The sequence below is a fragment of the Coffea eugenioides genome, chromosome 2, assembly GCF_003713205.1.
Source record: "Coffea eugenioides isolate CCC68of chromosome 2, Ceug_1.0, whole genome shotgun sequence".
Taxonomy (NCBI): Eukaryota; Viridiplantae; Streptophyta; class Magnoliopsida; order Gentianales; family Rubiaceae; genus Coffea; species Coffea eugenioides.
In genome coordinates this window covers 16322464-16335871 of record NC_040036.1, presented here as the reverse complement: position 1 = coordinate 16335871, position 13408 = coordinate 16322464, and the positions used below count along the sequence as shown (strand labels likewise).

At 35.4% G+C, this 13408-nt stretch overlaps 1 protein-coding gene across 2 annotated transcripts; it reads right to left on the bottom strand.

Moving 5' to 3' along the window:
- Positions 1-50: 50 nt before the first annotated feature.
- On the bottom strand, positions 51-12729 carry LOC113761731 (probable LRR receptor-like serine/threonine-protein kinase RFK1). Of its 2 annotated transcripts, XM_027304839.1 has the most exons (25): positions 12662-12729; positions 12431-12534; positions 10008-10182; positions 9440-9511; positions 9266-9334; positions 9093-9164; positions 8503-8574; positions 8323-8394; positions 8165-8236; positions 8002-8073; positions 7812-7883; positions 7653-7724; positions 6621-6692; positions 6458-6523; positions 6179-6241; positions 6037-6084; positions 5822-5865; positions 3980-4368; positions 3715-3910; positions 2457-2603; positions 1895-2013; positions 1614-1824; positions 1282-1519; positions 987-1137; positions 51-885 (listed from the first exon to the last, which is right to left on the bottom strand). In XM_027304839.1, exons 2-25 carry the CDS (start codon positions 12525-12527, stop codon positions 508-510), a joined length of 3039 nt encoding a protein of 1012 aa, XP_027160640.1. In that variant the 5' UTR covers positions 12528-12534; positions 12662-12729; the 3' UTR covers positions 51-507. The 2 variants fall into 2 exon arrangements, with proteins under 2 accessions (XP_027160640.1, XP_027160641.1); XM_027304840.1 differs by lacking the exon at positions 6621-6692.
- Between the last annotated feature and the right edge of the window lie 679 nt (positions 12730-13408).

Below are 13408 nucleotides of genomic sequence, written 5' to 3'. Positions count from 1 at the left end.
AGAAACAGGAAACGGAGCTTGAAAACTAGATCAATGAAAGAACACTGATGTAACACAAAGAACTCTGTTCAAATAAATACTTAAATATTCCAAATTTTAATTGGAGATAATAATCTTACATGTTTAGTGCCGCACACAAATTTACAGATTGTACAACAAATTGTCATCCAGAAAGTGATAGCACTGCTCTGATCCCTCAAATACGAACAGGAAATGTACATGATGTTGTTGCTGCACTCCCAGCAAACAGTAATCTGACAAAAATAAAGGACAACATGACTGCCCTTTAAGATAATGTACACCAGTTAACAATACTAGCAGCACTTAACAAATATGGAAGCTCTCTATGTTGAATCTTTTTCATGGATTGGCTTTAAAGGATACATGTAATCAATCTCCACCAGCCTGAGGTTTTATGAGTTCTGAGCGTGACAAGTGGCAACCAGTCGGTACAGCTGCAGAGGCTAGGCCAGAAGGTGCATGGCAAAAATGTCAAAAGATTTGGTGTCATAATTTGTCTGGATTGATTTCAAACAACTCAGCATTTGAAGTAGAAGATGAACCCAAATCGGTTTGTATTGTCGTTGAGTTTTGAGTTCGGCTTTCGGTAAGACTGTGAGTTTGCTTTTCGCGGTGAAAATCTCTCATGGCTTTGAACCGCAGATCTTCAGTATATGTACTTGTTTCTGGGATTGCATCCGGAATAGCCATCTGCCCTTCAAGCATGCTCACCACCTCTGACATTGTAGGCCTGAGTGAAGCAGAAGCATTTGTACACAAGAGTGCAACTTTCACCAATCTATCGACTTCTTCTTCGTTTACTTGCAACCCTAACCTCCTATCCAGAAGCTCCTCGTACTTTTTACTATGTTGCAAGTGACAGGCCTACAAGGTAAAGTTCAAACGTTCACTGATCAACCAAGTTTTGAGGACTGAAATACTTCAGTATCAAAACAAACTAGCAGGTTGTTACATTATAAACATACCCAATCCAGTAGACACATGAAGTTGTTACTTGGCATGTAACTGTTGTTGTTCTTGCCACTAACAATTTCCAATGCCACTACTCCATAGCTATAAACATCTGCCTTATATGTCAAGTAACCCCATAAAGCATATTCAGGTGCCATATAACCTCTGCAAGAATGGTAGACAGAGTAGCAATACAATTTTCAGCCTTCAGGTTTCAAAAAGCTTAACCAATTATGCTGCCTCATTCATGAGCCAAGGTAAACAGGTAAAATAATTTCAAGGATGCCCACAAGTACAAGGTCAACTCACATTGTTCCGGCGATTCTTGTGCTGATATGAGTCTTCTCATCTTCATTCAGCCTAGCCAACCCAAAGTCTGATATCTTCGGATTCAAGTCTCTATCAAGCAGCACATTAGTTGCTTTGATATCTCTGTGAACAATTTTTACACTTGATTCTTCATGGAGAAAAGATAAACCTTTAGCAATCCCCACAGCAATCTTGAACCTTGTCGGCCAATCCAGTAATATCTGACTGTCATCAGATTCTTTATTCAAAAAATTAATCACCCAATGAGATCCGCATGGAGAAATTATATACAAGCCAAATGCAAAGATTACATAGCAGAAACAAAGACTAACCAAACAGAGCACGGGCAAGACTGTTGTTTTCCATGTACTCATAGACCAGCATTAACTGAACTCCTTCAATGCAACAACCATGAAGTTTAACAAGATTAGGGTGCTGCAAACAAGAAATCATGCCAATCTCATTCAAGAATTCTCGATTTCCTTGTTTTGATTTAGATGATAGTTGCTTGACAGCGATTACAGTTCCATCAGGTAACAAACCCTGCACAAGCTTATGTTTTTAGTGTCCACAAAGAAGCAAACTAATAAAAGATAATTAGTTTCTCCTATACCTTGTAAACTGGACCAAAACCACCTTCTCCAATCTTATTCATTGTATCGAAGTTTTTACTAGCAACTTTAAGTTGTTTGAGAGTAAAACAAACCATTTGCAGCTCTAGTCCATCAAAATCTGTTAAAAGAACAATATTTTGCATTACCCTTCACTTACAAGTTATTGATTTGGGAAACAGGAAGTAAAATAATATAGTGTGGGAAGAACATAAAAACCCCATTTATCTAAGGATACCATATTCACAGAAGATGGCTATGCGCAAGCTGCAACATTGCAAATGAAAAGCTGTCTATCTTTCAATAGATGCCAGAAAGAAGATCTTTATACATATCAAGTTACAATTAAAAACAAAAAAAGCCAGTAATTTTAATTCATCAGTCCTTTAGATGCATAGCTTCATCAATCTAAGCATGATTCTATGCAAGTGTTGCAGTATAGTCTTCTTCCACTTTGGTCACAAGCTTGCAATAGTGGCAGAGATGAATGTATTACTCAGAATAATTTTGCAAGTCAAATGAACAAAAAAGATTTTTTGAAACAAAATATAGATGAGTGATTACCTTTTTCTTTCCTCTTCCATCCATGCAAATAACCTTTCCACCAAAGAATAGCAAGTGTTGACACAATGACCAAGAGTGCTACCACTACTCCAACACTAACATAAACAGTTAAATTTTTCTTGTTCCCATCTGAGCAAGATTTAAAATCTGCAGGGCAATGAAAAATATTTTACTGGTGATGAAAAGGAAAAGAAGAGATATGAAATAACCAAATATTTTGTCAAGCTCCCAAGATTTGGAAGATCAAGCATATTACTGAGATCTACCTCACACATTTGCACTGCAAAATATGGTAAATAAAAAAAGATAACTAGCAGCAATAATTGTCTAAGCATTCACTTCTGGATTCATTAACTTTTTAAAGAGCTAGAGTTCTTGGTGCTTTCATTTCAGCCATCCAGGTTTAAGCAGATTGTAGCCACAACCAGCAAGTTGAATTTTGGAAGTGGGACATCTCCTAACTTAGAATGTCATAAATAGTCTGATGGGAAGCAAAAGATGCTTTTGTGCTGTACATCTCTTTATATGCCAAAAGAAGCTATGTTGTAGTTTATCCCTGTATGGGGTTGAATAGGGGGAGGTTGTTCTTCAATACATAAAAATCACTTTCCTTTTACCTTCTAACTAGCTACAGAGAAGTACTCCATTGCACCATTCCCATGTCAACAACACCGATCTTGCTTTTGATTTAAATTTACTTCCTTGAGAGATTTTGTAGTTTATCAGACATTATGGTGTTTATGGTTGCTTAATGGTATAAATTCTGAACCTTTTTACAAAAATGAGACTGTACTTTTAGAAGCTAAAGATTCTTATAGAGATTATGCTACCAGACATCTAAGTTATAATGGATCACCATAAATTTGTTTATTAGTCTATCTTCTGATAGGTAACAGATTACTGAAAGTATTTAAATTTTGCCTTCACTTTGAAAGATCTATCAGTCACTGGGACGCATATATCAATGAAATCAGGTATCAACTAAAAGCAAAGCATGACGATATAAGGTTCATTATCTACTACTAAACTGCATCAGTGCATATAACTTGAAAAAAAAGATCTTATCTATACTTCCAGAAGCAAAATTAAGTCCTCTACAAAATTGTGGATAAAAATGTGTGATTTAGTTATATCAAATCAATTTAAATTACTAAATAAAGCATGTTTCACAAAGTTATGGACCAAGATGTTGAAATCCATCCCCTTCTTTAATAGGAACACGTTGCAATAATGCAAAAATTCCACTTCATATACTTACTAGGATTGACAGAAATAGCTGATACAAGGGGGCCATAAACACCTCTGTTTGGTATCCTTGTGGTTCCTTTGCCAGCCCAATAAAATCGGATTTCCAGAATATTATTCTTCACAGTTGCATTAAATTGCTTTATCAAAGGCTTTTGAGCTCCCAGAGCCTCGTCTTCAATATTAAAATCCTTCTGCACTAACTTATCCTGAATGAAAAGAGGACTTTAATATACTTCACGAATACCTTGAGGCATGCACTCTAATGTGGAAATTACCTGTATATAAATATCAAAGATTCGCCTTCCAAGACTGCTATATGTATTGTCATTGATAAATAGTATCTCAGCAAAGTGCAAATGGACAGTATAAACCCCGTTCTCCAAGCAATAATGGAAATAGGTAAGCGAAAGAGGAGAAAGGCGGGCTGTACTATACATCTCAGATAGGTTAGTTGACTGGACAGTCGCAATAAATCTTGTATTTTGATAGTTATCATCATCCATGAAGTCACCAGTGCTACTAAATCCCCAATAGTTGCTGCTACTCCTAAAATACCGAGCAGAACCACCATCAACTCCAGCATCTCCTTCGTATAGAACTTTCCTCTTACCTTCATTTGCATTAAAATCATTTCCTCCACAATTAACATGTAATGAACACCTGTCTGCATGATTAAATGGACAAATATCAGAGAGAAGCATTCTGAAGATAAATTAGAAGCAATAAGCCATTGCTATAAATAAGCAGCAGTAAGCGAGAGCTACAAATGTGCAGCAGCGAGTGCATGTTTAACAAATGATACCCAAGAAGATCAGTAGAGATGACATAAGGCTCAGGCACCAGCCAGTCAACTGTCAAGGGACCCATGCTATGGGGCAATGCTACTCTTGCAGTTGACCTTTCTGCTCTTCATGGCAAAGATGGGTTTTTAATTTCAATCGACTAATTTAAGATTCTCAGTTAAAAATCTTAACTCTACGAGCTGACGCATGATTTAGGTTTACATAACATTAACTGTCTGAAATTCATCTCACCATAGATTCTGTCAATTTCAATCATGTCAACTGACCGGTCATATTTGATCCCCATTCCTGAATAGAATTTTATTGGCATTGTAGATTGCAAAGCAATGACTAAAGTTCTTGTATGGAAAAACTTTTTAGACTTTCTCGAACAATTATAGTCTTGAGAGAGAAAAAAAACTCGAATTCGACTATGCACCTATTACATTTTTGTTATCAAATTATCTCTTGCCAAGTTTGGAGCTATATCATCATCATTTACACAGATTACTCTTTCTTTCTTATAGTGCTAATTTAATCACCCCACAAAGAAAAAGCATTACAAATATTAGAATCTTGCTTTCTTTACTTACAATTTTTACAATAGTGCATATGACAGCTTTCACTTTCATTTGTGAAACTACAGAACACTATCCTCCTGCTAATAAATTATTAAAGACAGAAGATTCAGACACCTCATTTGGATTAGGAAAAATGCATTTACTAAGATTTACATCTATTTGAGAGTAAATACTCATTAATTTGTTTGACTTATAGTAAACAGTAATTAATACTTCAAAAACACAAACAACAGACGGATCATTTTGATGGCAACTTCACTAATTTTACTAAAAATAAATTTGCAGGACAGAATCTCCTGAATATTACAGCAGAACTGAAAACTTGCACTCTGTTTATGCATGCCTTAATTGATTAGAAGAATTCAATCCAACTATTCCTCTACTACTCCTCTATATTAATTTTCAAAACTGAATCAGAGTTTCATGCACCACAGCTGAAACAAAAATGACAACCATATGAAGATCTGCTGTTGATACCACGCAACTAATCATATTGATTCTCCATTGGTCGTGCAATAGCTTTTTTCTAACTATCAGAAATTTTGCTGTGCTCCTGGAGACTTAATAAAAGTCCAACTGCAACTCAATTGAATCAATGCCTACAGGTGATTAAATCATAACTTCCAAATGCATAACTCTCATAACATAGTGACTAATTCACAGAAAGGATTTCACACAACTACTTTACCAGTTCCAAAAAATCAAAGAAATTTACCATCAAAAAGAAAAGGGATTAAAAGTAGGATATACTCACATGTAGGACACGTGACATCCCTTGCGCATGGAAGAATGTTCCTCCTACAGCAGATTTAAGCATAACAGATGTAACCATCAGATGAGTAGAAAGTTCTACATTAAATTTAAGCAACAGAAGTTCCACTATTTATGAGTTTGGAACTTCCCTGACCCTATGATGCCTATAGCTATGAAAGAAATAACAGTTGTACATCAAATTGCAAAGCTTCTTACAAGGTGTTTGTTGTTGAAGAACTCCTGAATAAATTTATGTATAAATTCCTACAGGAAAGAAAGAAATCATAAAAGTCATGAACACCAGAAATTATCATCTGACTAAATAAATTAAAAAGGAAAGGTGAGAAAATTTCACTACATGTTTGGTCGACAGGTAGCTCGCTCCGGGTCTTGCCAGGTAAAATTGTTGTATGAAAGATCACTGAACCAAACAACTGACATTAATATCATCTCCATAATTTTAGAGATCCCAAAAAAAGAACCAATTCACTCTAAATGATAAAAATAGCACAAAAGAAATCCACAAACTAGCGGACTGAGCAGTAAAACAACCTTGCCATAAAAAACTTAGATTCCCAAGCCATACATAATATTAAAATAGTATATAAATGAATAAGCTTGCAGATGTTAAACATACATATTGCTTCCCTCCTTCAAGATTGAGTCAGGTACAGTTCCACTTAGACGGTTGCCTGTCAAAAATCTGTTCAAAAAATTACATATTATAAGATGAACAAGAATGTTATATAGAAGTAAAAATATTGTTAGCACATCGTTCGAGACTTAAAGCTCATTCTTACAAAAATTTCAAAGAAATTCTGGGGTCGATATTGTTTGGAATTTCCCCTGTTAAGTTATTGAAACTGACATCCCTGGTGAAATGATCAAGGCAAAGACATTAGCTGATAATAGAAACCCCTTTTCCTGGGTATTTCACAAGAACAGATTAACAAGATGGTCAAATTGTACTTAATGACATTCTACTTTGCCTCTCTTGAGAGAAATGGAAGATTAAATGTGTCATACTTAAGATTAACGTGAAAGAGAAAAACTAAAGCACATCTAACACACACAGAGATCAAAAGAATCAGAGAATAATATGATGGTTTATCACAGTTGCAGTCTTTCATCCAAAAGAAAGACTTGCCTATGCAGCAGCCACCTTCAACTCTAGCCACATGTCCAGAACAATAAAAGACTTATGTCCCAATAGATCGTCAAACTACTGTCATCCCCAAAACATTAGTATCAACTGGTGACATCCTGCCTATAGAGTATAACCAACATGCCCTTGTTCAAGTGGCACGATTAACCAAAACTGACACCACGACCAGAGGAAAAGGTCCAAGATTAGAGTCCTACAACTATGCAAGTTATTCACCAAACATAAGTTAGTCCATGTCCATTTGTGCATTTGTACTTCGTACTCTGAAACTGTGGCCAAAACAAAAAAGAAAACAAGTACCACATTTTAAAGCACTAATTCTCATTCAGATTAAATTTGTCTAATTCGTATATGAAGTCCCAATTAATCCTCCATCATATTTGAAAGAAGATCAAATTACCAGTAAAGTTTTTCAATACATGAGAGTACACAACTAATTTTCTCTGGACCAAGGTATTGATGTCCAAGAAAGACAAGGAGAAGGATGTTATGATGCACAAATTGCTTTGTTTCCTACACACAGCCTAATAACTTTCTGCTCCTATAGACAGCTAATAACTTCGAATGTTGCAATAAAATGTTTATTATGCCATCAAATCAAAAGTCAACATCAGTTATTGGACTGCAACAAGAAGAATTTACTTACAACCAAGAATGCATTACTTACAACATCTCCAATTTTCTCATTCTCCAGATATAGGCAGGTATTTCTCCAGAAATGCTACAGTTTCTGAATACCCTGAAAATAAGAGTTACTTGAATTATAGAATGTCAGAGCATCACAGCCATCTCAGCAAGAGTAGCTTATGACAATTATTCCACATACAGTCTTACTATGCCTGTAAGATTACTGATCAGCGGAAATCCTTGAGTTGGCCCAGCAATGTCACTAATCCTCCTGCATAAAGAATGTAGGGCAGTAGAAACCTCAAGACATTACAATACAGAAGGAGAACAAAAATAAAGAATATAACTAAACAAGCAAGCCATGTATGATGTTGTTTGTGTATACTCACAACTCAGATAGATTATTCAGGAGTGATATATTTGCTGGAATGGGCCCTTGAAGACCAGTTGCATGCATCTCTCTGCATATGAGCAAAATGATAAAAGTCAACAACCAAAATTCTTTTTTCACACAATAAGTGCATTTCACTCTGGATGGTGAATGAACCATACAATCTTGCAAGTTTTTGCCAGTTCTGCAGAAATTCAGGAATTGGTCCGGTGAAGTTGTTGTCATTTATCCTACTGCATTGTAAACAGAAGTGTTGCTTAGCAACATTCCCCAGTAAACATATTTATATTGTAAAAGAGAAGACATCACAGGAGCTCACAAATCCGTTAGATTCATTAATCTGGAGAAAGAAGTTGGCAGCTTCCCGGTAAATCCATTGGAAGACAAAAATCTGTCATTTCAGCAACATGATTCAGATTATTAGTGGGGAGTCAATGTGTTATTCGAAAATCTCATTGAACAAGAGAACTGAGTTTGAGAATGAGAAGAGATGTCTTACAGAGTTTGCAAGTTTGTCAATTTCCCAAGCTCAGAAGGGACAGCTCCAGAAAAATTGTTTGCCTCTAGGTTCCTGGTTAAGACCTCCAAGAGCTCATTACATTCAGCTAAGTGAAAATGGCCATAATTTCAGAAGATACATGGGGAAAAGAAAAACCCAAAATAGAAGTCTTAGTCCACCAGATTCATGGATGGCAAAGAATTCTTCTTCCGAACTGGTAAGCAAGCAGATACAAGATTAATTCAAAACTGGTTCGCCAAAATATCCCCACTGAGACTTATGCATCACCCCCCCCCCCCCCCCCCCCAACAAAAAAAAACTTTTGCATTTGTGTTAGTCTATCCTATGTAGTAATAGATCACCAAATTTGCTCCATTTAGTTGGACTATTTGACAAGATAATATCTTAGCATATAAAGAGCAGTGATACATCTCAGAAGTGGTACTTTTCATATTTCACACTAAGATACAAGATGCTCTTAGGTAAGCTCCAGCCATGAAGTTTACTTTACTTTTTGCCAAGGTTAACGAACACAAGGTCCACAACTAAATGACAAAATATAAATCAATAAGTAACAAATGAAAACATACAGGGATGTAAGAGTGGTAACGTTCCCCAGCTCTTTTGGAATTTCCCCTGATAACCGGTTTGCAATTACCGAGCTGGATCGAAACTATAAAGTTAATTCAAAAGGAGTTGCAAGATCCAGTCAGGTAGAGGGAGGGAGGGAGCGAGGAAGGGAGAGAGAAAGATAGAAGATTACATGGAAGTCAACTGTGCTGAAGACCACTCTGAAGGTATTGTACCATGAAGGTAATTGTAAGCAAAATCACTGAAAATACACAATCATTCATTAATTCATATGGCAGACAGATGTGCTTGTAAGAAAGAATTAACAAAATAGTGGCATTATACTAGAATTTCAGAAAGATCTCACATGTCCCTGATGTAAGGAAGATTTACAAGCTCAGATGGCAGAACTCCAGGAAGATTGTAACGTTTCAGGATACTGCATCATTGAGAAACTATTAGCATCAAACTAGAACACACAAGTACTTAGTAAGGACCATTGCTGCTAAGATTGTCTCTTATGCTGCTATGGAAAGCTACAATTTTGAATGTTTAATACAAATTTGACTGAGGGCAGAACGAAACTCAGCCACAGTGAAGAGGAAGTTATATCCCAAATGGAACTTTAGAAAATCCTTGTGATTTATACTGATAGCAAACTAAAACCTTTTAAGGCTCTGTCAAAGTGAGCTTTCGCTCACAAGCAAAGCTGCTGCAAGCCAATAGCCCTCGCAAGAGACTAATGATTAATCATCCACAATTCCCATTCCCCCAGAGAAGGTTTAGATTAAAAGTACGTCTAAGCATGCTCTGAGAATAAGGCATTTGGGGTAAAAAATAACAATCTTATTGAAATATGAAACAGAAGTTAAGTTACGATGCAACAAAGATACATAAACGGGAGAAAATTGTTTAAAGAAATGGACAAAGATTACAGCTTTGTGACGTGGCAGACAGTGTTGTTACTGGAATCGCATTCACATTCAACATCATTCTCAGAACCCCTTGGTGCCTCTGGTGTTATTCCAACCATTTCAATGCTGCAGTTATCAGCATTGAACTTCCAATATGTAGCACCCATTGTTGTAACAATTTTCTGGAGAGCATCCTCTGCAACCAAATCGATCACGGAATGTCTCAACTAATAAATTGACCTTGTTGTGCACAAACAAATGAAAGAAACTGCTAGCAGATCTAACCAGACAATAAGCGCAATTAAACTTATACAAGCAGCTAATAAGTAGATAATCAATGTTGCGACTCAGGAAAGATTAAGGTTTGTCTGTGGAAAATCTATCTTGAAAGTGACAACTGATCTTTTCAACAATAGTATTCTTTAGTTCCAAGGTCAACAAAAGAAGAAGAAAGGTTTAAAATAAAACCCCGAAAGAAGAGTTTGCATCATCAAATGACAATCTATCCACCATCCTGTCTACAAAATACCACTTTCCGTGCTGGTTGACCTCACACCTGAACAAAGTAGTGTAATGAGCTGCATTTAGATAGCTAAGTTGTTCATGCATAATTAGTACATAAAACCAACTTGATAACAATTTTTTGAGGAGAAGATAATTGAATAGGTTGTGAACAATTTCTGTATGATACATGCAAAAGAAAAAATTATGAAATTTGGATGCAATTGAAGGCAAAAGAACTTTTATTTGCCTGTATTCAATGTACAAGATTGTTCATTCTACGGATATATATGTAGTGAACTTTACATGTAGTAAACTTCCAACTACGATTGCTATGCAACTTGCACTACTGCAAGCTCTCACTTTACAAAATGAAATTCTCAATCATTTAATGCTTCTGTAAGATTCAAATTCAGAAGGAAGATAAAATTGGGAAAAAAAAAAAACTAAAACCTCCCTATGACATTCAAGTGTAGCCAGTTGCATACTAAAGTTTCATGTGAACTCTACTACTGCTCATAATCTCTAGGTTGTTTCTGAGTCCTCCAAATTTTACTTCCTATATTCCATCTCAATGAAATTCATAATTGAGGCTTTTAGACACGCGAGCTAGTTTTCTTCTATTGCCACCCTTCAGGCATATTTAAGTGCATCATGTCATTAACTGGAAAGTATAGAAACATCTTCCGGAGATTGAATATACACCTGAAATAATCTTTCATAAGTTCATGAAGAGGGCTGGACGATTGGAATGAGGGGGAGCAGCTCGATCGACAAAATATTTTGAAAAGAGCAGTTTTATGTGGTATGCATAATGACATCATATCATACAAACACACTTCCTGGAAAAACAATTACACATTAGCCCAGTCAACGAAGAAAGATAATGATATTCTGCATTTTAGCATCTAGAAGTTTGAGTTATGTCATTTTGAATATCGAAGTATGTTGAAGTTGAACACAAGTATTCCTTGCTTGCCACCAAATCAGAACATGGGGTAATCGACTACTTTACAAGAAATCTGTCTTTGCAAATAGTCAAAGGTATCTATACAAAATCATTGCAGCTACCTAACAAATAAAAAAGGATTTGAACAAGATTAGCAAATGAACCAAAAAGCCAGACTAAGGTTATTATATTAAAGAAAAAAAATGAGGAACCAATTCAGTAATGCACAAAGCTACCTATCACAGAATGTGCAACAATAGGAAACCTCACCCAAAATGTAAAACAATTCTTGGCGTTACTCAGTAATATGGAGAAAAAAATAGTCCTTTCCTAAATTATCATATATAAACTCTTCAATTATGAGGAAGCAGATAAATAATCTTTCTCAATGCTATGACTTTTGTGCAACCACTTAAACAAACAATAGATAGAGCAAATATATACTTGCTTAATTTAGTACCAAATTTGGGACGTCACAATTGTCAAATAATTGATGATCCACATCAAAGATGGTGAAATCCAGTTCCAAATTTACTAGGGGTTGCTGGCAATACAGAGCCAAAGTATCTACCATTACAAATTTCCACCTTTCCTCTCATCTGAAAAATGCCACATGCTATACTGTAATTTACGCATAGCCTCTGTCTTCCCTCACATATTTCCTTCCTTTGGTGTATGTTTCAAAAAAAAAAAAAAAAGGCAATAGAGATGTACGATATATGGTTGTCCAAGCTTGACTCTGCATAGCAGCACAAAGTTCAGAACAAACATGCCATACATTTAAACACTAAACTCCAAATTTCCAAGAAAATTAAGTATCGTATCAAAATCTTATATCTTTTCATTCATCTTCAGGAATGCAGACTTATCAAATTGTACCAAGTAACGTATCAAAAATAAAACCTCAGGGATGCAGAGAAAAACCATATATCCTAAAAATATTTTCAAAAAAGAAAACTATTAAAAAAAAATAAAACTGAAGTTAAAAAATTACCTTCTTCTTGGGGGACTCTGGATTGAGAAAAACCCAACAACATGAAAAGGCTGAAAGCCAGAAGAGTCCATGAAGTAGCAGCCATTCTTGAATCCATCTTCAAGCTACAAAACCAAGTTCATAATACACTAATATTACATGGATTAACTCATAAAGATATAGTGAGCGAGAATTAGTTTGGAAAACTTTCTAAATGCTGCTCAAATGTGAGTTCTGGTGGGATCCCAATACCTCCAAGTGGGGTCTAAAACTGTGGATGAAACTATGAGTTGGCAGGCATTAGAGAGGGAGACAGATGATAAAATATGATATGAAAATGGATGGGAAAAGGCATGTGGGATTCCGTAATTAGTAAGGATCTTACTCTGAAAACTGAAAAGCAGTTGGGAGTTGGGAGATTGGCACTGGTCAACTAAAAATTGTTTGTAATCGAACAGGTTTGACCAGTATGCTAAAGGATATTCATTATTTTCTCTTTTCTTTTTCTTTTTCTTTTTTTTTTTGATTTTTTGTGTTATTTAACTTTTTTGATATTTTTGTGCTATTTATTAACTTGTTAATAGGCCGAGTAAACCATATACCCATACCACCAACAAATCGCTTACTTGGATCTTTTTATTAATTTAGTTGCTTAAATTAAAATAAATACTTCTATTTTTTTAGATAAAATCAATTTCTGATTATATGTACGTATCATTCACAAAACCTGTTTATTTCTAGGGTATAGGAAGAAATTAAAGGCAAAAGCTAAAGATTTACAATTAAAGGCAACTTAATCACTCCGGTCTACGTCCGCTAAAAAGCATATTAGATGGGCTAATTCGACAGCTACTACTCTTGCTTTATTTTATGTCAACAAAATCGATGTGCTATCACGAGTAAATGTCATTTTTTTTTCTCTCACATTTTTTTATACCCTATCATCCAGCAATCATAAAATATGAAATTGGACGCAGTAATAAAAAAGATTCTAAGAGT